At 39.2% G+C, this 25,952-nt stretch overlaps 1 protein-coding gene across 3 annotated transcripts in view; it reads right to left on the bottom strand.

The window, feature by feature from the left end:
• bcam (basal cell adhesion molecule (Lutheran blood group)) overlaps positions 1 to 24,690 on the bottom strand; it is an 81,416-nt gene extending 56,726 nt beyond the window's left edge. For all 3 annotated transcript variants that reach the window (XM_032558254.1, XM_032558252.1, XM_032558251.1), the window contains exon 1: positions 24,365 to 24,690. In XM_032558254.1, the coding sequence (XP_032414145.1) occupies positions 24,365 to 24,428 (64 nt within the window). In that variant the 5' untranslated portion in view covers positions 24,429 to 24,690. The remainder of the gene's footprint in view (positions 1 to 24,364) is intronic.
• Between the last annotated feature and the right edge of the window lie 1,262 nt (positions 24,691 to 25,952).

Raw genomic sequence — 25,952 nt, forward strand, 5'->3', positions numbered from 1 at the left:
ACTGTCTGTTGCAGTGCTGAGTAGCACTCTGCCCATCTCATTTAGAAGCAGCCCTCCCTTCTCGTCTAATGAGGCTTCAGCTTGGCAGAAAAGGGAGAAAAGGCAGAGAGAGGAAACCAGCTGACAGCAGTTCCCTCTTGAGTTTCTTTTCCAATACCCACATGGGATTATGTTAGAGAGCTGGAATAGGGGAAAATGGTGGAACAAATGGATATCCACTCTTCCCCATTAGCCTCCATTATCTGGAAGCATCATTTCATAACTAGTGACTAACAAGGCCGCAGTGGATGTGCCTGTACCAGTGTTGTAGGTTCAATTGTGCGCCTCAGTTGGACCAGGATACACAAATCTGGTGCGGACAGCTCAGAAACCAGAGTGAATTGCCCTTCTTTGTGCCCAAGCTAAAATGCGAGAGCGCTTACTGAATAAAGAGGGTCTTATAAGGGGGTGAGGGTCCTCCTTAGGGGCCCAGTCAGTCGGGCATGACAAGCCAGTGCCGCTGTAATGAGATAACAGGCCACTGGTGTACGACTTGATTCATTCCTCCTTTCTTTTCTTTCTCTACGTCCCTTATCCTTTATGCTGTTTTCTTATCACCCATTGCTCTATTTTTTCAAAACAGGCCATCATGCTCAGCAGGCTGGTAAAGCCTGTGTGTAAGGGACAGATAGAGGGATAAAGAGGAATGGGTAAACCCAGTGGCAGGGAGATAGGGTGAAGGGGAAAGACAAGGGCACAGGGGTGTGAAAGTTAGAGCTTCAGAAGGAGCATGCCCCTTTGTGTGTGTGCATTTCTGGAAATATACTCTAGCAAATGATAAGAGCTCGGAAATCTTAAATTCAAAGAAGGGAGATAGGTGTAATCAAGAGACAGACATATGACGGGTATACAATCACCAGCTCTATGAAGGCTGAGCAAAGCCAACCTTCAATCCTCAAACATCAGAGAATTACCACTGCTATTTGTGAAAAAGAATTTCCAAAAACATCAATGTCTGGATGTGCAAAGCTGGTAAAAAAATATATAACAAATAGCTGTACCTAGCTTGTTTTATCGTTAGCTAATTGTCATTATAATAGCATTGTCTGCAATACAAAAATATATAGACAGACTGCTTGGATGCCAACACTCGATTTTCTGAATTTTTCTGTTTTTGTGACCAAAGTGCAACAGCTCACAAAGAGTAGTGGGAACATTATTATGAAGTTACAAAAAAGAAAAGCATAATCACACATTTCCCAAGATATTGTGTGACTATACACTGGTAATATGTGCGTTGACACAGAAGGTTTGAATAGAAATGCACCCCTCACATTTTTGCTTCTAAAGCATTTAAAAACATGACAAAACGCAAAAATTTCAAGTAGTAGTCATACTTTAGCGCACTACATATAAGTGCCTTTTTGTCTCTAAGCAGCAATGATTGATGGCCTCAACTGACCTCCTGGTATGATTTGCAGCTTAACTTTCTCACTTCCTCAATGATTCATTAGCACGCTTCTTCCTAAATCAATGTGTTCTTATCATACAAAGACCTATTTATAGTTGGGGCATACAGACAGCCAATGCTGAGATTTAATCTCAGTCACATGAGCTGACTTCCTGGCTATAAACACTAGCACCAACATTAAGGGCTGTCTGTGGACCCTAAATTTATGTTCTCCTGATTGCCACACAGAATACACTGCAGACTATAACACATACAAAGATACCTTTTAATACCCTTCATCCCACCCTCAGTTCCTTCCACCGACCCTACCTCTACCCCCACACGCTCTTTTTGCCTATTATGGTGGATTAACTTGTAATGCTTGGATGAACTTCAGTAAGTGGGGGGTACAAAGTCACACCTCGATACCATTGCTGGCAGGCAGGCAGATATGGTCACAGGACTGCTGGCACACACACATGGAGCCTTCTGGTCTATGGTGAGACACATGCAGGCATCAACACGCAAACACACGAATGCGGGTATACACACAGGAACCAGACTGCCATGCCACAACAGAAAGAAAGGTACAAAATCCAAACCAAAGCCTATATTAATCCCTATGATCCCTCAGAGATGGAATAATTCAGAGTTAATTACTATTCTCCTGCTTTGCCTCTTTTTTTTTCTCCTTGATTTCTAAATCCACTATAGTCCCTCTTCCATCCATGAGGCAACCATTCAGCTATGCTGTCTACAGTAGATTCTTCTTTGTCTCGGCTCTACAATTGTATTTATTTTCCCCCTGCTGCTCGCCTTGTGCCTTGGCAGACTCTTCAACACTTTGTCTTGACTGAGTGAAATGAGAAGCAAATATGGTTACCGGCCCTTCTGACACACACACACACCAACCCACGTAGAGGGTCTTGGCAAAAGGCAAATGCCGAGTCTGGCATCGAGGTTGTGTCTTTCTGGTTGGAGTTGGGAACCATAGCGAGTTTAATTAGAGTGAAGAGAGGCACCACATGGATGGTTGACTTCCTGGTAAGACTGGCTGAGAGACTGAGGGGTGGAGAGGCCCGCTAACAACCACCACACTGTGAGATGCTAGCTGTAAAGCAAAAAAAAAAAAATGCACACAAGCAACCAACAGTTATAGCTGTAGACACAGTAGCTGCACTCTCATTTGTATGCAGTGTGTGCTTTCAAAAAATCCTTCTGCCTCAAACCGATGCCAGTGGTATTCCTGAGCAGATAGCTCATTAGAGAGATAAAGCAACCTTATAATTTAACCTAATTTATAACTAAAGGTTTGCTGCATTCTCACTCTCATTGCTCTGCATTATCTTATGTCTCATCTGGCATTTTGTTGCATGAGCTCTACCTGTTTTAAGAAACATATTGAACAAAGAATGCATTTGCAACTCCCTGTTACTATTTTCTGCACCAAGACAGGCAAAAGATAAGATGGAGACGAGGAAATGGAGTACTGGGGTAAATAGCTCTTACCTGTGCATATGTATCGGTGACACACACACATGTACACGCCAAGAGACGGAAGAGAGTTAAGGTATTTGCCCAGTCATTCATCATGGTATAGGTACATTCTGTAAAACACACTAGAGGTAATAATTGCTTGCTATACACACTTGATTTAACCTTTCAGCATTCCTGGATAATTTGCAACATAATGGCACACCTGGCTTCTCCTAAACTCAATTACAGTGCCTTGCAGAAGTACCCATACATTTGTCTCATTACAACCACAAACTTCAATCTATTTTTCTGGGATTAGACTAACACAAAGAGGTGCGTAATTGTGAAGTAATGGGAAAATACATCTTAAAAGTGGAATGCATTAGTGTGCAATATCAATATTGCTAATACAGTTGCAAGGTTTTCCGGGTGTCTCTGTTCAGACCAATTCATTTTTCAATCCCTATTTGCAAATAAAATCTCAAGATGAGCCTGTTTTGGTCAAACAGTACATTTTAACTGGACCACAAGTCATGATTATGTTTTGATTTGTCTGTTTGGGGTTGTTAGGTTGTTAGGCTATGCCAGCACTTGCAGCAAACTGCAAATAGAACTTCTTCTAGCTTTCTTTCAATATTGGTTTTCTTCTTGCCACACTTTCATAAAGGTCAGATTGATCGGAGTACATGATTCGTAGTTGTCCTGACGGCAAACTCTTCCACCTGAGCTGTGGATCTCCACAATTCCTCCAGAGTTACCATCAAGCAAATATACCCTTGATCCAGTTCAGGTTGTGTCCATAACCACTATGACCCTTCATGAAGTTCTTTTATGAAGATTTATAAAAGATTCAGATATCACATCCTCCCATTTTCATATATTCTGAAAATTTTCTGGATCTGCAAAATCGGATGAAGATGATAACTTTGCTCACAATTAAAGCACTGAATACATTTGGACATCATGTCTGAGGATGGTGACACAGAACTCAACACTAGGGAAATCTCCCAGGGGAAATTCCCTGCAGAAGAAGACTGCCAGTTTTAGACCGAACCCCTTTGATTCTGCAGCCAAAGGAAAATGAGCTGTAAGCACACAGATCTCAGTAGATTGTATCATGTGACATGACAAAGTAATCTTTAATGAGGTTTTCTGGTTGTGTGTTTATAAGGAAAAAGGAACTTCTGATTAATGCTTAAATCTTAGGGTTTTGTTTTATAAATAAACACTGCTTCTCTTACATAATGAAATAATAAACAGATGCAAATTAATTTTATTGACAAATTATGAGATTTTGGGAGGCAATTGATGGCACAGGGCTTCACTTAGGGGTATCAGAGTAAACGGGGAGGGGGAGGCTACAAATGAGTGCGACATATTTGTGAACCATTAAAAAATATGACTTTCATTTCATTTCACAATTATGTACTACTTTGTGTTGGTTTAGCATATAATCAAAAGATAATAAATTGACGTTTGTATCTATGTTGTCGCAAAACATGGAAAAGTTTGAGGGACATTAATAGTTTGGCAAGGTACAGAAACACAGAGTCATAGTAAATTAAGCTTATTCAGGGAATAATATCTGGTTCACACAGTCTGTTAATTTTAACTTAATTTATGAATCTATTACAAGCAGTGGCTTGGTTTTTGCTTCAGGTGATTGTTACCACAGTAATAGACATAGAGGTTACAGCAAGACAGGCATTACACTTTGTAAAAGTAGAAATAACTGAGGAAGAGAGGGTCTTTTCTGGGGCATAGGAGGGTCAGACATTGGAATATTGCAAGCCAGGGGGCGAATAACTTAAGCAGCGGGTAGGCAGGCTATGGCTCTGTGGGTCACATTATTATTGATTGCCAGACATTATGAGGACAACATGGGAGTCCACAGAGACAGTGGAATAAATTGTGGCTTGACATCAAAGTCAAGCTGCTGACACTGAGCCTGCAGGGGACAGGAGCTACCCAGCGCTGGATTAGAGTTGGATACATACCTCTCAAGCCCACAGAGAGAGAGAAGAGAGGCACAAAAATAAACAGACAATGAGATCACTGGCCGCCAGTTACCTGATAAAATAAAGGTAAAGACTGAGCATGAAATGGAAAATGGCACAGCATAACAAGAGGAAATGTCAACCGCGGAAAATTCCAGCTCCACGCTTTGATTCCTTCGGAAGTCACTTTTTATAAATTCAACACTTTTCATACAACAGTGTCTTATTCACCGACACATCAAGGTTCACCAGAGACTTTTCCTAAGGTGCATTATTCCAGGCCTCATAAAATTCCAATCTGCTACCCCAGAACATTTCCACATTCATTAAATCTTCGTTTAATCATTATTCATAGCATGACTGATGATGATATTAGAAAAGAAATGGAAGACAACAGATGAAATAATTAGGCAAATGAAGCTGCGATATAAATATTCCATATCCAGTTTCATTTAAACTGATTTCAGGGACACACGTCTTGGGAGTCTGAGCGCATTGGAAATGAAGCGTCTGATAGGGGCGTGAGGTTAGCTGAAAGGATAACCACACGACTGCCCTGACATGACAAGGACACATCTAAAGAGTGGCTTTTCATCGTCTCTTGGCATCAGGCCTAACTCGCAGTGCAACATGCGTCACCCCCTGCTGTGTGACTGACCGCACTTCCATCAAGACAACTGTCAGACAAGATAGTTAACTGGAACTTTGGAGATATTATCTGGAATGCATCAAACTGAAACCAAAGAGACAAAACACGGTCACACATCACATGTCCTGACCTGCACCGACGTGCAGCTACAGGAGAGACAATGATAGAAATACCTTAGTGGAGGGGGTCAGGGGGTGCTGAAGAAGATGTGAGGTATGTGATGGGGGAGGTGTTGCAGGTGATGACTGCAAGGGTTAGTGGAAGAAAAGCAGACAGAAACAGTGGGGTGTCGCTACGCTTTGAGAAAGAGACAATGAGGAGTGAAGGAAGGGGTGAGGAGGCTTGCGAGATTATTATGACTGGATGAATTCAAATCCTTGGAACCAACAGAGTTCTGCAGTTCCCTTTAAAGTAAACACATTAGATTTGAGCCAATAATTAATTCTTGTTTACTGCTCGAACAGCACGTATGTTTTGCTGGCAAAAAGCAAAGAATAAAAAACTGTTATCAATTATTTCTTCACCCCCGAGTGCAAATTCAGGCCATATGCTCACATGTGGTCTCCCCTGAGGTCCCGCCACAGATTGGCCTGTGACCCTTTGAATTATGCCTACGTTTGCACCCACACATGCGCAGGCAATAATTCATCCTGATGAACAAAAGGAAATAAATACACCCTTCTGCAAGGTTCACATTTTGCACTGACATTTTGTCAATACAGGTTACTGAAATGTTCCTCTTGTGGTGCCCCTAGAAAACTAAGCTCATGCCTCTTTAATGAGGCATGTTAAAGGGAGAGTTCAGATTTGTTTTGAGAGGTTCTGTAAAGTTATCAATAATAGTTCCCTTATCTGTAGTGGAACGATTAGTGTAGCAGCAAGTTTGTAGAAAGTAGAGAAAAAAACAACATAATGCAGAGTTGTAAATGACTAACAGCAACGTACCCACACAAAAATGAATTTCAACTATTTAGAACAATTTAAGGTGAAAATGTTCACATTCATGTGATTCAATGCTATCAAACAATAAACACCTTCTGAAGAGACTTTTGTAAACTGTGTCACGTGGTTGTACCCAGACCTACACTGGTTGAAGCTTCCTGCTATATAAATTTGCTACAACTACCCTGCCATCCACCACATGGGTAGCATTAGCCTGAAGGGACGTTTTAGGGCGTTTATGACTAACTGCAGATGGATTCATGGAGATTTTGGGGTGTGGTAGCCACTGTTTTCACAGGTACATTGTCGCACAAATAGTTTAGCAGAGTTAGCAGAGTTTGCCGTTCCTGATGCAACATCATCACACTTTGGCAGCTTTGACTTTGTGTATTTTTGTCTCGATTTTAAATAAGTTGAGTCAACATTTCAGATGCCCCTATCAGACGCTTGTGTCACCATGTTCATGGCTGAATGATCAATCAAAGCAAAATCTATTCTGAGCTTTTAAAATACCAATTTGATGACTCCTTGTTAGAAGACAGATTTAAAAGATAATGATTCATCTGTCAGAAAACGGATGTCTCTTGAAGATACCACATTGAGAGAAACAATGCATTTACAAAGTCTGAAAAACACAAATGATCATGTGATGATTTTACCTAGTCAGTATAGATGAGAAGCCAGACAGACACTGAAGGCGGGAGAGTGTGAAAAGAAAAGCATGCAAGTGACAAAACTGGCAGAGAGACACAAAGCCAAATGCAGGCACACCAAGATGAAAGAAAAGATGAAGCATAAGAACGAAGCATGTCACTGTGTCCTTGTACAACTTCAATCGTGGCTCCTGCATACCACAGAGGCACACAGTGTGCAGGAGGTTTTGTTCCAAAATGTATCAGGGCTGAACTGGTCTGGGTAACAATTGCAATGTAATTAAATGCTAATCTGTCAGTGCAGAGTGTGAGTTCTGCTCTATATTCTGGGTTAAGTTTAACTTTGAATCCATTTACAAGCAGAAACCCACAATGTCAGCAAAAGTTTGTGTTCACTTATCACTGGCGTAAAAACCCTATTAATTTGGGGCTTTTGATGATGCAATAAAACGGTTCTTTTTCGGGAAGCAATTAAACATTGAAACTTGACAACAACCGTTAGTGGACAAGTTTAAATTTCTGGTGGATTTTTTATAGTAAATACAGGCTCAAAAATGCACATAGAGCCCTAATAATATTTAAATAAAAATCCTGCAAGTTGCAGAGAAACGACATACTGATATTTGTCAATCCTCATTTTTTAGAATATTGGAGCTCATACTAATTGATTGGTTTCCTGCCCCCGACTTAACATTTGTGCATGAATAACCCAAACTTACAATAGGATCAAAGTCACAGTCATTTCACAAGCTTGTTGTGCCTACGGTAATTTTTCCATTCCAAAACCAGCCTCGGTGTGTTTGGGCACTATGTCCAGGTGGGATTTCCAAATTACAGGATCTCCTCCATCAATATTTCATCCACCAGGCCAGAGGTACTGGTTCAACTGAGCCTCATTATGATGCTATCATCATGCCTAACAGTTGGTAAAAGCAGAACTGAAAGCTATTTTTAAAGCTGTTTGTTGTGTTATCATTTCACCCTGGAAATAGAAAAGACTAAAATTAATAGCACATGATTAATAAATATAAACTTTTCACTAGTACTGTATATGCATTATATAACCATGCATGCTTGTAAACACATACTACACTTTATATAGGAATAACATTAAAGCTGAAACAGACTTTCATTTGCTAGAAAAACTTCCTGCTTTTTGACCTTCCAGATAAGGCTTGGAGTGAATGTTTACCGAAGCAGATGGTCCAGGTAGGCGTTGCAAAAGCTGTTTGTTTACAAGAATGGAGATGGAGAAAAACTCATCTTATGGTTGGGAGCCAAAAAGACAGCCGTATGTGTTTGTGTGTACTTGGAGGAGGAGGTTGTTTTTTTTTTCTGATTTTGCTTGGTCGATGAAGCACGGCTATCAGAGCCTCGACTAGTCTGGCATCATCTCATCAACCTCCTCTGTCTCCAAAATCTGGTAATAATAGGGAAAAAGTAAAACATCATGGGTGAGACAGGGTGGATGGGTGGATGGAGACAGAGGAGGAGGAAGGAAGTGGCACTGAACCAGGATAGAAAGGTGGGGTTAAACAGAGGTTAGTGGACTAGAAAAAACCAGAGGAAATTAATGAGAGAGCAGATAGAAAACATTTTTTAACTGTCTGCAAGAAAATAAGAAGATGGAATGCTCCTATATATTATCATTGTGGTGCAGTCTAGTCTTAAGATTGTATCCATCACTGTCAATGGGAGTAGCAAGAGGAGGAAAAATAGGAAAAAATGAAAACCAACCAGATGTTACTGAGCTTCTTTCAATTAGATGGACCAGTAAGGAAGTGGCCTGTACCACTGCGCTGAGCATCATATAATATTCTCCCTAATGTGCTCAAAATGAAAGCTTCATGCTTAGATCTCAAGTTGAGAATTCCATGTAACTTTTTCATTGTTATAACAAGACCTGTGTTTCTCAAAGAAAGTCCTCTGAGGCTGTATGGCACAAAATGCCATTAAGAAATGACTTAGCTAAGGTTAGAATTAGACACATTTTGCAGATGGATCAGCAGGCCTGGGGCAAACTTTGACATTTATGGTGAGGAGGGCGAAACAGCATTTTCCAGTGGTTAGCAGAGAAAGGCTACAGCTTGTCCATTCAAGTTCAAGGGGGAGAGCGAAGGCAAAAAAGACAGTGGAATGAGGGGGGAGTCTGTCATAACCTGGAAGATGTGAGAAGGCTGACGACGTGTCACCAGAGGAATGTGAAAAAGAAGTCAGCCAAGTTGACGGACACGAGATATGGAAACTGTCTGTCATGGGCCGCTTCAGAATTTTCCATGACTCCAACACTCCATCTCCAAGTAGAGATGTTGCTGCAGGGCAAAAAAGCCAACCCTTTCTCTCTATAATGAGCTATGAACCAGAGGTGGAGATGGGAGATAGAATGCTGGGAGGAAACACTCAAACTTAAACTTTACCCACTCCTAGGTGAAAGCAGAAAGAACCAGTGTATTCAGCTGTATCCCCCATGATTAAAGAGGCGTTCCTGTATGTGTTCAGCATACCAGCACCCCGATGCTCAGCATCCTCCGTTATAAATCAAACCTAGTGCTTGTTCCATTCTAATAGGTTTCACAAAAACAGCATGTGGTTATATTTAGAAGCTATGCCCCAGAAAGCACACAGAATAAATTGTTTGAGTAAAAAATGGACACGCAGTCAGGTAAATTAACTCAGTTAAGCTAGCAGTCTCACCTGTTTCTCACTGATTCTGGAAGAGTCATTCATGGTGGCAGCAACTTGGAATAGCTCTGTTACATTAGTTCTGATTTGCTCTAGTAAGACTTTTAGGGTTTTAAGTTTATTAACATTACATAACACTGTTTTTACCAGTGAAACTCCTCTTCACACCCACATGTTAAACAAACAGTAATGGCTTCTGGCGATTTGTTCCATTTTGGACTGCAATACACTAAACACCAGCTGAAGCAAACAAACAGAGGCACAGCAGTGTATAGTATCACTGGCTAATATGGTTCATGGACTGAGCCTGGCTCAGTCTGATATGGTTGCTTGTTTCCTCAGTCTGGAGCCAAGTAGCCAACGATTTGGATATTGTCTCATGTTTGTACTGGAAGCCTGGTCTGCCCTCTGCGAGTCGACTGACTGATAATCCACAGCAGGGGCTCTGACCACATGGCAGAGTGAGAGCATAGGGAGACTTGAATAAAGAAACTGCAAAAAGAGCAACCTCTCAATTGGTTGTGGAATGATATGAAATCAAATACAGACAAAAAATGTACAAACAATATTGCAACCAACACTCTAAAACCCTGGGAATAAAAATGACCCATTTTTGATGGGGTTTTTTTTTTGTTGTTGTTGTTAACATAGAAATGGGTCATAAATTGACCAGTCTAACTCTGGATTGAACTAATACAAGAAGATGTGTTTTAAATTAAATTCTGTATTAATAACCAGATTAAACAAAAAAAGGGCAATGATTTTCTCATTTGAAACAGGATGAGGATTATACTGTAAAATATTGCCTCTATATTGGAGATATAGAAAACATATGCAATCTTTAAGATTTAAATTTACCATTTAAATCTTTAAATGGTAAAGATTGTTGTAGGTTGTCCTACAACAAAACTTTCAATGAGAGAATTTGAAAAATACTCAAATTGTGTATTTAATTGTATATGGTACCGATTAGTCTCTGCTTGCAGCTTTCAAATGTTTTTAGGAGTTTTTTTCCTGTTAAATGTACATAGGATGTGAAAGATGGTCAAATGTTAAACTTTTTACCTTCATTCACTAGTCACTAGTCAATAGTCTAGTGAAGTGACTAGACTTCACCAGAAGTAAAGGACAGGTGGGTGTAGTAAAGGACAGACAGAAGGATACAACCAAAGCAAGGTCAGAGAGAAAACAGGTGCACAGCCCCAGGAGAACAAGTGTGTCGTAATTTGACTGGTTATCAGAGTAACCATAAGGTCCACCTCTTTTTCAGTTGCTCTGATCATGAAGCTTTTTTCAGGTAATCTCAGTGTAGAGTTAGCATTAGCTTGGTGTTTCTGCAGCACGCTGACTTTTGAGTGCCTTCTATGCTGCCATGCCGATGGTGGGCTTGGCTTTGGTACTATCCTCAACCGTTCAACCAACTGCCCCATAAACACAGCCAAACATACACACATCCGCACACCCCCACGAGCAGATGGGGCAACATGGGGTGTGTGTGTGTGTGTGTGGGTGTATGTGTGTGGGTGAAGGGCTCCTGAAAAGGGTGCGGACCCTCAATGGTAGATTTTCTTTGGCCAGCTTTACTTCACCAACATCCTTGCCAAGGAGAACAGGTTTAACTCTGACAGCCTGGATTATATATCACCAGCTGTTAAGCGAGAGGCCATAGTATGGTACCAGCAAACAAACAATATAGCCACAAGGTACTAAAATAATCTAAGCTAGTGCAGTTTATTTTTACTAACACAAAAAATAAAATAATTTAATCAACATTTGAACTTGCAAACATTTTAATGAGTATTTTTTTCAATAACTAAAGTAGGGAATGAGGCAATGCATAGAACAAAGACAAAGCCAATGAGACATAATGACAAAGGCAAATCAAAGAAAAAAAAGAGGTTGTTCTGTCCGTGTGCAGTCAGCAAAGAATTGGCTTTAGAGCAAACCCACTGCTGTCCTATCGCCCACTGGTACTCCCTCTTGAAGTGGGATTGGACACACACACACACTCACGCACACACTTATTTATAACCTCTGTTAAGTCCGGATTCCAGGTTGTGTTGGTGTTCCATGTTCACATGCTTTTAACAGCCCTGACTGCCCCAAGTGACGAATGCCCACACACGCAGCAAAGTCTGGTTCCACACCAACTGCTAATACTCCCCTTTGTCTCTCTCTCCATCTCTTTCTCCCTCTCTCTCTCTTCCTCTTTCTGTCTCTATCACACACACACATATACACATATATGATTGGTGTTTTCAAGCAAACATCTGTAAAACCCCACATCTGCAGTTACAGATCTGTCCACTCACACGTTTATACACGCATACAAGTATCCAACCATGTGTGCATAATTGCACATAAAGTTTGAGTAGTACCAAGTACAATCTTTCATCGGGCTCTCGCTTTATTGCTGCCTTCCTTCACTCCCTTCTCTCTGCACCTCCTCTCCTGTTCCTTTCCTTGCCCTCCCCACCAAACCCTCCTCTGTCTGTCTGTGCAATGTGTGTAATCAGCCCAGTTTTAATACCTGCATTCCAATAGACTGAAGGAATGCCCTTACAATGTAGCATTGTTCAGGTGCAAACAGAGGAGGGCCTAGCTGACAATATACACAGAAAAATACAGGTTCACTTGAAAAGTTATATTTGAAAGTTTATTTCAGCAATTTAACTCATACATCAGTTCCATCACAACTGTATTATGGGAGTAGAAGCTGATTTATATTAAAAGAGATTAAATAATAACGTTTTTGACAATGAACTTAAAACCAGAGAATTCCTGCTTTCTTTCATGTCTGTTTTTAACTCAGTCATCTGACTCATTAAATATGCTATTGGACTGAAATACAGTTTGACTTAAACAATTCCAACAAACACATGGTTTATGTAGGGAAAAAAAAGTTTGTTGTAGGTCTGTTCATAAATAATTAGTTGAAGCAAAATCATGGTGTATTCAACTGCATAGTTGCATAACTACTCTATTTACTTTCCTGTCTTACATTTGCTTCCAAATACCTATAACATTTTACAAAATAAATGATATGCTAGTAGAGAAAAGTTAGTTAGCCAACCTGCTAGCTATCCAACATGCAAGGCCTAGCACCTTAGCCAATGTTAGTATTTTAGCAAATAATAGTTGCTGTTAGCATGCCATATAATAGTGTAGCATTAGATTTAGCTTCTTGTGTGTAAAATGCTATTTTGTTTAGGATTTAGCAAGTCTTCTATGTTTGCATCTCAAGCACACCTTTTGAAATTCAATGAATTTAATCTTTTAGGTTTTTAGTTTTTCTTCTGTTGTCATCTGCTTGCTTTGAATTCTTAAGTTTTTTGTGGTTTTCAATATTTTGTTTCTGTACATTTCTTAAAAGTACACAGTCTTTCAATCGGTCAGCTAATCTGTACTCTTCAACAACTGTCTGCTGAAGCTCAGCATTTTTAGCTGTGTTCTGCTTTAGTTTGCTGTATTCTATCTTTAGTACATTTCATTTGAAATGTTTGGTTACCGGTAATTATTATTGATGTTATCATTTGAGCTTTAGCAAATATGCTTCCAAATTTACCTTTCAGCCTCACTGTTTCTACAGTCCTATAAATTCCATATTATTATAATTAAGCCAGGTTAAAACATTTTCATTTATATAATGATACTGATTTCTAGCTCTAGCTAGAAATGAGACATAATGAAAAGCGGTGACACGTTGAATGCGCCATCATCCTCCCACCGTGCTACAAACCCTCCCCTCTGCTTGTCCCTCTTGGTCAGGACTTATTATTAAACATGTGTCCTCTCTGCCTATGTCATTAACCCGTCCCCACCCACACCCCCCATCATACACTGCTGTCAATTCACAGGAATAGGGAGTGACACAATGAGCAGTGCAAACGCCTGGACTGCTAATTGACATGAGTAGTTGGGTACATCTTTCATCATTCCCCACAAACACAATCTTCAAAAAGTGTATGTGTGTAGGGAACTGGATCAAAGGGATCCACTCAGCTGTCCTGGACCTTCACACCTCTCTCAGGACACAATGTGGCAGCTAGCACATACCCTTCCCAACCTTTACAAGTACAGCATACAATATTCCCACTTCCACTTAAAAAACATTCAAACCCTATTTAGAACATTTGATCATAATGTTGCAACAAGCCGCAGGGGCAAAATGCAAGATGCTCTCAAGGCAAAGATTTGGAAAGTAATTACTTTAGTCCCTAATAACAAGTCTCTAAACCAGTTAAGTACTTTGTAGTTGTAACAATAACTATCCATCACATGTGTTTATCTGTACTGCAGACATGTAATTGGGAGTCATTTAGTCTGATGGAGTCATAACACAATGGAAGGCTATTGATTTTGAATTAAATATTCATATTGGCCCGATGGAAGCTTGTAATACTTTTCCACTAAATGGGCAACAGAAATGACAGAAATAAATTTGACTCTATTTCTATGACAAAAATATGGCCATAACTAATACAAAAAGTTAAAATAATGCTTAATGCACAGTATCTGTAACTTAACCTAATGGACTCTATTTTTATAAATGTAACATTAGCTCACTCAAATGTCAGTGAGACAAACACCTTTGAACTTATTTAAGTGATAAGTAAGTAATTATTTGTTTTTTCTCAAGAGGGAGGAAAACCAAATAACACAGTTGGAAAGTAAGTTGTCTGTTGACTTGACTTTACTGATCTTCAGCATTATCAGTCCTCACTGGAAAGCAGAAAATACAAAAATCCAATTTTTTTTATCCATGAACGTGCAACTACAAGGTCACACTAAACGCTACTTTTCATTGTGGGTGCTGATACTGAGATGATCCAAAGTTAGGTATTCTTCTTCTTCTTCAGAAGATGATAATCACAGAGATTATCATTCTAATCTCTGAATCATAGAACATGCTGGATCATAGAAGATGCTGGATATGTTTTTCGAGAAAATGCAAATGCAGGCTGTAGTTTAATAACAACAGTGAAGAGAATTCACTCTCTTCACTGTCCACTTTCTTCTTTATTCCAGAGAGAGTGACCTCTGGAATAATTCCGTTGTTTCAAAATGGTAAAACACTGTTTACGGCAGCAGCTCTAAAACCCAGCATCATGTCACATCTGGCTCTAACAGACAAAATTAATGATGACCAATAACAGCAGGTAGATCAGAAAAAAATATTGCTGTTCTTATATCTTCTAATATAATATCAGCAATCAAATTTTCTGATTAAGGAGTTTACAAAAGCAACCACCAAATTCTAATCACTGAAGCATATCAAAATTGTGATTTGCAGAAAACTGCATATAAAGAGGATGGAGACTGAAAAACGTCCTAAGGACAAGAAGAAAAAGCTTTAGAGCAAAAGACTTGCTCTAAAGTTAGGAACATGGTGTGACTTGAGGAGAAAATTAACATTCAGAGCATAGAAACTCTTCTCTTTCAAAGTCAAGTTCACACAAGCAGAAAGCAGCAAAGGAAACTGAAGTCTTTGGCTATACTTTTAGAGGGGCTCTGGTAAGAAAGAAATCCATAAAACAAAGATGAGTTATCTCTTCAGGCTACAGGACTGAGTCAAAGCCCTGAAAACTGATACTAGATCTGGTCACTGCTGCTGCGGACTTGTTCTCACATGACTTCCTCACTAACATGCATCAAGTCACAGGAAACTATCAACTTCAAAAGCAAACAATTGCATGCAGGTGATGCAGCACACACATATATACCACCTCTGTTTCTCACGCACAAACACTACAACTAGCACTCCCCTCCTCCTTTTCCTTTCTACTGCAGAAGATTAATGTTGCCTTGCTTGTCTCCCATGTCCCCCTGGCCCAGTTAAAGCAAGAAGATCTCATTGTCAAACAGTGACCAGCCTCACTGGGGATGGTAACACAGCAGCTTAACCATTAACTAGATTAAAGTTGAGGTCTCATCAGGAGTGCTCTGACATACGGAAGTGGCCATGAAAAATTGTGTAAAAGAAAGAGAAATTCATGTGATTTTGCCACCCTAGATTAAAATTTAACTTGTAAGATTTCATTTTACAATAAATATTTTAATGCTAAAATATTTCAATGCTCAGCTTAGAAATATTTTAGCAAATTAGGACAAAAACATATCTTTGTATTTCCTTAAAAATACATTGGACTCAGGTTTACAAAATAGGTGATTGGCCATAAAATAATAGATGGGTACATAATTAATTCTTAAAGTAATAGGGGGGAAAAAAACTGAATTGTAAGTTAGAATTGTGCATTTGGGTGTTTTGTCTTTCACACACAAGTCAAAAACAGCAATGTGGAAAGACAGAAGGTGCTAATGAAACCCCAGTGTGTGTTTCTGTACGTGCTAAAAGAAAGTGGCTGTTGTGTGGCTTCAATCGAGGGATGCATTCAACAACTGCTGCTGAGGCAACTGTTGATGTCTGAGAGGCAACAGCTTGCGGGGCTCCCAGCGGGCCCTCTCCCAGCCAGCAGTCAGATGGTGGGTTTAGGGTTGGAGGGGCACAGGGGTTAGGATTTCTTCTCTGCTTGCCAGGAAAATGATCTCCTTGGCCACAGATCCAGGGATTCTGCATGGCATTCCCCATTCTTAATTGGTATTCCTCAATCCTGCCGTTATCCAGCATGTCGTATCTTTATTCCTGCAGTCATAGATTTATTTTTAATAATATTTGATTAAATTAAATGGCAACGACATGGATTAAATACTGAAAATCCCAACAAAATGATCGTATTTTACCTCTCAGTTTAATGCATCTGGGTTAAATATGGAATTGTTAAAAGAGCTCAAGCAAATCCTGCCTTTCTTTGTGTATTCTAATGAAAAATGGACTGAGGCACAGAGGTTCTTCCTCTCATCTTTCTACTACACGCTCTATCTAAATGGGCTAGCTCTTAACCCCGTATCCTGAAAGAGCTTTGTGAATTTTCAATTTTGTTCCAACCCAAGCTGTATCACCCACCCCCAACACAATTTGCCAACTGCAGCAGCAAGGACACACATACAGAGACATGGAGTCTCTTTTCAAGGCTGCATTCAAAATTACACATCAACACCGACTTCCTCCCCAAAGACGAGAACAATAAAAGTCCACGGTAGCTGAACAACGCTCTGTTCTAATCACTCTCTCATCCCACTCCTTGATATAACCATGTCCATCCCTTCCACCCTGCTTCCTTCCTTCCCTGCTAGCAACTCCCACTAATTTCACGGCAGCACTGCTTCAAAGTAAAACAAAAAACAACAAAAAACCCACGCTCAGCACTTTTTGCAGTGTCATGCACCTCACCTTTCCATTTGTCATTTTTAAACAATGCATTTTAGTTTTCAAGCAATTAAAGGGCATGTATCACTTTTTTCCTTTTTTTTAAGCTCATAACTTACAATAGCTGTTGATTTTCAAAAACAATAGCTTGAGAGAAAGAACAGCAGCACTAGAACACCACTGCAAGTTGTCATAAAGAGATAATGTCAGGTCTGAAACACCAAGGGACAAATAGTGATACTAAAGTTTCCAGCTCAAATTTGGGTTTATGATTTAGAAGGTGATTTATTCAGAAGGGTTGAAAAAGTTACGAGAAGATTAGTTTAGAGACTCAACAAATCAGTATCTTTTGGAGAGATTCAAAAGTGCTCTGTGGCAAGCGTAGTCATCCTGTATTTTACTTCAGCAGGGAATGATCGCATGGGATGAAAACTCTAATTTGAAACATTGAAATTCTAGCATTATTTAGGTTAAAATGTTGCAGTTTTTGATCCAGTTCTTACTTTTATGCCCAAACAACACTCCAAACTACAGTCACCAAAACATTTTAGATTATAGTTACATCTCATCTTTCTCCACATAATCAACATTTAACAGTTCATCAAAAATGTAGCCTCAAGCCAAATAGCCAAAGGGGTCTGCCACACCCTCAAAGATCCATTAGTGGATTTACTTTAGCCAGAACATGTCATTTAGCCATAACAAGTACTTCAAGCTAACTAACTCACTACTCATCTGTTGCTTGTAAGATAAAATATATCCACTATAGATGGATCCGAGGTAAAACGTTCTCTCCTTCATTTGGTTCAGATTCAGATTAACACTGGATACATTTTATGCTCATAAACAACAGCTACGCCCATGCAGTCTGACTTTTCTTGAGCCATCTCTAATGGTCGAGTCATAAACTATGCTGTTTTTCCTTTCCTCTGGCTTGGGATGTTCCTTCCCTTAATCCCAGGCTTCAATATGTCTTTGTTTTATCCTTCTTTGGCCAAAATTGTTTACAGCATAAAGAATGTTTTACAGTGGATGTGGAAAATATGTTTATCAAGTAATTAATATATTAATATGAGAGAATCACACACTGAGGTTTCAGACAACCCATTATCATACATGTATGATGTTTTTTGTGGATATGAGTCAAAAAGCTTTTTTGGTTTCAGGAATATTTTTTTATATTTTTCAATTTTGTTTTGTGCTCTACAAAACATGATGAAATGTGGGCGGTAAAAACCCAATTGAAATACCAACCATGGCGTTGATGGATGCAAAAGTAGACTATTCATAATGAAAAACAAGTGGGCAGGTCAAGTAGGGGGGAGGATGGTCAGTCTTATTTGAAAAATCATTAATAGTGGTCCATAAATCCATTGTGAAAGGGCTCTAGGGACGGGTGTAAAAGCAAACAGACTCCTCGCCCTCTAAAAACCAGCAGGCTGTCTTCCTGAAGCTTGGCGGGGTCATTAACAGTTAGCCACACATTAGAGCACAGCAGTTTGTACAGGCAAAGGCTACATGTTAAATCACAGCAAGTGATGGCACGTAGCAACAATAGGAAACAGATAAGTGCAGTAAATCTCTCATCATAATGGAAACATAAACAGACAGAGAAGCAAACAAAAATAAAGGGACGAATCAGATGGATGATAAGGACAGTGACAGTGAACATAGATAAAGATAATCTGGTGAGTTCCACCTGTAGATTAAACTTGTGGAGGCTTGTGTAGTCACCTCTTTTTAAAGTAGTACATAACTGTCTGTTATAGCAGACAGTATAACAGACTGTTATACTGCATATATATACAAATGTATACTGTATATACTGTATATACTGTATATACAGTACAGACCAAAAGTTTGGACACACCTTTCTAATTCAATGGGTTTTCTTTATTTTCATGACTATTTATAAGGCCAGAAATCCCACTTATTAACCTGACAGGGCACACCTATGAAGTGAAAACCATTTCAGGTGACTACCTCTTGAAGCTCATCAAGAAAATGCAGAGTGTGTGCAAAGCAGTAATCACAGCAAAAGGTTGCTACTTTTAAGAAACTAGAATATAAGGGGTATTTTCAGTTGTTTTACACTTTTTTGTTTAGTGCATATTTCCACATGTGTTATTCATAGTTTTGATGCCTTCAGTGTGAATCTGCAATGTCAATAGTCATGAAAATAAAGGAAACTCATTGAATTAAAAGGTGTGTCCAAACTTTTGGTCTGTACTGTGTATATATACAGTATATATGCAGTATATATAAAGTTATATACTGCAGCTCTTTAAACCTCCAAGCTTGTAAGAAAAGAAAAAATTGAAAGGGAACACTTTCTTTCATCTGCACTCTGAACTACATTCACCCTATTAACCAACTTTGGAGAATTAAACACGTGTGTGCACTGTACCATGTGCTGATGCCCAGTTGTCTGGGGCTTGCTGCCAGCTCACCCGCCAACATCAGTGTCCTGTCACTTTGATGAAATGGCTTAACATGGTGTTCAGAGGAAATCATAAACTACACTGGACATTTTAAATGGACTTCAGAGCTTTTCAGTTTTTTTAAACCTTACTTAAAACAGCCTCTTATCTATAATACTGCCTCAATGGGGGAGATAACCAGTAAATTGTGGATGCTTGTTTGTGCACGGATTACTCTCTTAGAAATGTGGTTGAAGGGGGCTATAAAGTGAGAAAGGAAGCCTTCTTTCTGTAGAATTTGAGCTGATGACAAACTAAAACACATATTACATGGCAGGTAACAGCATGCTCAGAGGAATGCCACTTATTCCAACTCAGTGATTTACTCAGTCATTATCTCAGTCACACATATCCTCAAACACAACCATTCTGAATCCTCCGTTTCAATCCCTACTCCCCCTAGAGACCCAAATGACAGAGGGGGCAAACAAGTGCTTGCATTTCCAAGCAGTGACTAACTCAAAATTCAGCTACAGGCCCTTGCGAATTCATACCCCTTAAACTTTTTAACATTTTCACAGTACTAATTTTAAAGTACTTTACTGGGATTTTATTGATAGACCAACTCAAAGTAGTGTACTGTCATGAAGTGTACTGTGTGGATTACTTTGATGTTCCACAGTTTTGAATTTCCCAGACTCAACACATTGTAGTTGAACCTTTTGCTGCAATTACAGCTTTGAGTCTTTTGGGGTATGTCTCCACTAACTTTGCACACCTAGAGACTGAAATGTATGCCTATTTTTCCTTGCAAAATAGTTTAAGCTCAGTAAAACTGGACAAAGAATATATATGACACAAATTCCTACCTGGGTTTAGGTCTGGGGTTTGATTAGGCCATTCTAACAAATGAATATGCTTTCATATAAACTATTCCATTGCCTCTGGACAAACTGCTAAAGAAGTTCAAGTAGTGTGGATATTTTTGTTATGGACTGGAAATGGTAGAAGGAGCCAACTTGCCCATGCATTCCCAAGCATTGTGCCACTGACAATTCAGCTATAAAGTTTTAGGTATTGCTTAACATCAGGAATCCCCATTAATCATATACGTGCCCATATGACAATTAAAGGTTGCATGCCTGCACAGCTATAGATCACTGAGTAGATGACATCTATGCATACCTCAGTGTGTGGCTTTACAAACCTGAGCCCCAAAGTGCCCCAGGACAGCTGTTAAGGGAGGTCCACTGGATTTTATCTTCCTTTGGCTTAAATGACTCTTTTTCTGGCCTAATACCATAATAATTACCCACGGCTGCAGGGGGTGCACTTCTGATGTGTAGCTGGCAGGGGGTACAGAAATTAAAAAGTGAGGAAATGAGTATGGGGAATTAAGGCAGCCTTAGACAAAAAGGCCAACTCTATGTGTCAGAGGCCGACACCTTGATCTGAACGGAGCCTTGTCAAAATGATTCTTTACACCCAACGTTAGTTTGGATTCTTCTCTTTTCAGCTGTTACAAACCCATCTCAAAGCTCCCTTTCCTGGCCAAGATTTTAGAGGAGGTTGTAATCAAGCAGATAACTGCTTTTATTGATCTGGACTACTTTCTGGCATGTTTTTGTAAATCCCATTCAATTGAAATGTTTCTTCTTAGAGTCTCAAATAATATTTTGACGCAGAGCAATGCAGGTAAATGTTCTGTGCTGCTTATCTGAAACCAGTCCTCAGCTTTTGATATTATTAACCATCCAATTCTGCTAAAAAGGCTAAAATATTTACTGGTGTTTCAGGTTTTGCTTTAAAATGGTTGTCCTCATACTTGCATGACAGATTAATCTTCCTGACTACATATTTACAAATCAAATTCAAATCCTGCTCAATTTGGTGTTCTACAGGGCTCAGTTTTGGAGCCATTGTTGTTTTTGGTTAATGTGATCCCTTTTGGTCCCTCACTGTTATCTTTTAAAAATCTCTACTATCATTGCTATGCAGATGATATTAAATTTTATTTTTCTTTTATTACGAATGTAGTTTCAGAACTACACATTTTATTAAAATGTGTAGATTTTCTTTGGGGTTTCATGCCATTTCTGACTTACATCTCTCTCTACATCTATTTTACACCAATGACTGTACAAGCAGCAGGTTCACTGATAGACATATTGATTTTGAGTGCTACAGAAATTTTTCATGTGTTTTTTTTTACATACCCAGACTAGTGACACTTTTCACAAGTGTATATATATTTTTTAAAAATTGGGGGGAAAAGGGAATGTTTTCAGTACTGTATGTGACAGATCACTGATAGGAGCTGATCAATGGAAGAACTATATGCTGCATTAAATCCATATATTATTTAGCAGCAATAGAGATAATTGTTTTTTTTTTGTTGTTTTTTTTACCTTAAATAAGTCAGATTTTCATCATTATATCTTATTGTACATACCATGGTACTGTGGTATTGTTTGTCATACCAAAAGAATTTCATGCCTATTTGGACTTTAATCTTGTAATGGCTAGAGACACAGAGCTCAGCAGCCAGTAGTTGGTGCTTTAATGAACAAGATTGACTAAGTAGTAAAAGCTTTCTTCCATAAACTACTGACAGAGTTGTTAACCCACATAAGTGACAGCAAACATCTGGGTGGTCTGTGTTTGTATTTTTTCCTAATCTGTGCTCAACATTGATATAGTTGGAAGCAGCAAGTATGAGACCAGCAATCTAAAAATATATGTCTAAGAGACACAGTTTCTGTGAAAGTCAATAAGAGCCGCTATTGTTAGACAAAAAAAAGACGCTCAAGGGAGACTGAAAAATATGAGATTCCCAAAAAGAAGAAGACAAAATCTTTTTGTTTCTTTCTTTAAAGCAGCATTTCCAGGGCGTGGGACAGCACGGAAGGAGGGAGGGTTGGGGAGGAAGATTGGGCGGAGATAAGCTTAGCACCTGGAACCAAGACTTTTAATCAATGCAGTGCAGCTGTGTGATATGCTGCACACTACACCCAGTTCTATCAATTACAGGGCACATTATGGGTTGGACTGCAGGCTAAAGGTAGGGAAACAGCAGCGCAGGATAACTTCGTCACTTCCAAACAACAGACCCAACCAGGATATTTAAAAAATGGTAGAATGAAAAAGAATGAGAACTGAGAAATCCAAAAGCAAGATTGAGGTGGAAAGAAAGGAAGAAAAAAAAACAGAATGGAAGAACCGTGTCACTTTCACAAGAACTGAAAGTGACACAGTTAGCTCAGGTCCACTGCTGAGGTTGAATTAAATTTCTGTCTTTGGCAGCTGGAACTTTCCCCAGGTGAAACACAGCCCTCATTAATACGCCTTTTTATTTCTGTAGTGGCAATATCATGCTTTGGGAATGTTCAGTAATTAAAGGGCAGCTTGTCAAAAGGAAAGATAGGTAGTGTGACATACAAATCCAAAGGATAATGGAGAAAATGGCAAGTACTAGTTGACAACTGCAAGTCTAAATACACACCACACTTTTCAGATTTGTTAGTGAAAATGTTGAAAACTACTCCATAAATATGTGCTAATTTATATTTGATCTATCACACTAAGTAATAAATGCTGCAATATCTGTAAAAGGTCATGAGGTGTGAATACTTTCACAAGGCACCATAGTTCAGCTTTAGATGTCTGCTGTGAGACAGAGCTACTGGTGAAGGAAGAAAAGCACTGAAAGAGAGGAATCACCAGCACTCAGGCTCCACCCTTCACCCCTCCCTCCAAAAAGGTAAAAGGCAGGGCTGTAATTCTCAACTTCCAGGATTCTGTAAATGTATATGTGTGTGTGTGTTTACATATATTTCAATATCATACAAATGGTACTAAGCAATGTGCATGCACGGATTCTAGATTACTGTGATGATTAAAAAAGGTAATTATATTCCCCAGCATGAAAAAACCACAACAATAACAACAGGACCATGAGCATCAAGAGCACTATATAAATAGTCCTCTAGGGTAAACCATGACCAAAGTTCATTTAAAACAGATCAAATAAGGAGAAATACAGGTTGGATTTTAGAACTACTAAGTGTTTCTGGCAGCACCAAAGGAGAGCTGAGGGTGGAGGCTCAGTGCCAGCAAGGGAGACATAAATCCCAAAGATCAGACATCAAAGAGCTGGAAAACAGCCTGATCTTGATCCAGAGGTATGGTCTTCACAATGAAAGGGACTTCTAAGTCCGAAGGGAGAGATTTACTGAGGAGATTTTAGGATTTGGCAGTATTTTCTTCATGGGTTTGTGGTATTTTTTTTCAGCAATTAAACATTATGAGGAATTAAAAAATATATTCATATTTATACAACATTATGTTTTTAATGTAGACACTACTAAGTGTTTATTGACTGAAACCCTCTGAAGTAGCAGGAGTAGCATGCGAGAACTCCAACCACTTCCACCAAGAGTCACCTTTCACACTTCAACCAATCACTTCACGCTCAGCGGCTGCGCAACCGCAAGGACTTTTTATTGCCAATTCGAGTTGAAATAAATAAATTCCGTTCAACGCACAAATGTTCCTGCTTCTCCACCTGTTCTTTTTGTCTTTTGTATAAACTCCAAAACTGAACAGGTTTCTTAACGGTGAAAAATTGGGAATCGAACCAAACCACAGCGAGTGGAAAAGAAGTTGCCACAAGCCGCGGGGGAAACGCAACGCGGCGTGTACAGACAGGTTCGGTGTCGTTCTGAAAGTCGGAGTCAGCGGAGCACAGAAGTGGGGAACTTACAGCCTGCAGGCACGAAAATCCAACCTGCACCAGTTCGCGGCAAATTAAAGTTATGTGTATGTTTTTTTTTTTAAGTAGCGGACTTACCTTGAATTATCCAGAAGAGCAAGGTGCACAGCGCTGTTCTGCGTCCCAACCTTATTCCGGCCATAACTGCGTCTTCAACTTTTTTTTTTTTTATTACAAAGTGCTCACTCTGTTTTTATTTAATTTGGAGGGATAAAGAATCTGTAAATTTGACCCAGTAGTAAGTCTTTCGCTTCTTTCAATGCTCCAGCGATGTTTTCCCTCTCCGTATCTCTCTCCCTGCGAAATGAACGCCTCTCTCTCTCTCTCCTCTTCTCTCTCTCTGTTTCTCTCTCTCTCAGAAACCTGATTCGAGTGGCAGTCTAGTTGGTTGATATATTTGCACAAAAGGTGACCCCCTCTTCTCCAAATACAGCCCCCTCCTCTCTTTTCCTCCCTGCCTCCTCCCCTGCCAGGCTCTCCACCTCAGTTGCAATGAAAAGACTTGGTTGACTAATCGCGTAGGTCTGCTGGGGGCCCGCGGGACTGCTTTAAAGAAAGTTAAAAGTGATTTTATCATGAGGCTGGGTGACTCATAGCAAACCCTAAAACTGTAGCTGCGCTTCAAATATTAATAACTAAGTTTCTCAGAGAAGATCTAGATCGTATAAATCAGAAATTAGTTTGCTGCTGCTAAATAGCATTTTAACATCACATTAAATGCCCTCATGAAACTGAGAAGTGAAAGATAAGTGCGGTTCTTGCATGAATGACGCCCTGGGCAAGCCCCCTCCTAAATATGCAAAGCATGAAATTCTGGATCCTGTGTCTTAAACATGTTGGAGGGACCCCATGTTCACCTGGACCATATTATGGTCTTATGCAAGATAGAAACAATAAACATAGTCTCAACTTTACCTTCACATTGAGAAAATATGAAATAGAATAGATTTTCGATTTACTTTATTCAACAGACTCATGGTCCACAAAGATGATACACAGACAACACAACATATAAAGAATAAAAGACAAAATAAAATAAAAAATAGAATAGTTGGTATTACTATTTTCTTATTACAAACATGGAGGATAGAAGCCCCGGAGACTATGCTGCAAAGTGTTTTAACTTTGCCTTCGTTTCAAGTATTGTGATAATGAATGCTGTTTTAAAAACATAAATTGTAACTCAGTTTATAAACCCTGCCTGGTGCACCAACTTGGACTAATAAAAAAATTTATTTAAGTGATGATATTAGCTAAAAAGATAACTCTCAGTTCCGAAGAGCCAAGCAGAGAACAAATGTCAATATCACAACAATATTGTCACAGAGTTTAATGATGATGCAGTGCTGCTAGAAGCAGCCTACAATTATACTAATTACTGTTATCTATTAATATATTTTGATTGTTTTATTATTTTGAAGTATATGTTTTACTTGGAAGTTATTTATGTAATAGCGTGACAGTAAAGTGAAAAACTGTTGCAAATGAACTGAATTATATATGGAAATGTGAACCGATTAACTGCTGATTAAGTATGAAATTGGAAAAGAGACCATTTTGCATTTGTACACATGGGAAATCATCTCCATCTAATAATGGTTGGAGGAGAGTTAATTTTTCCAGGTACTCTTACTGTTGGAGGGATCATATATATATATATATATAT

Source organism: Xiphophorus hellerii, chromosome 3, assembly GCF_003331165.1.
Source record: "Xiphophorus hellerii strain 12219 chromosome 3, Xiphophorus_hellerii-4.1, whole genome shotgun sequence".
In the NCBI taxonomy this organism is placed as follows: Eukaryota; Metazoa; Chordata; class Actinopteri; order Cyprinodontiformes; family Poeciliidae; genus Xiphophorus; species Xiphophorus hellerii.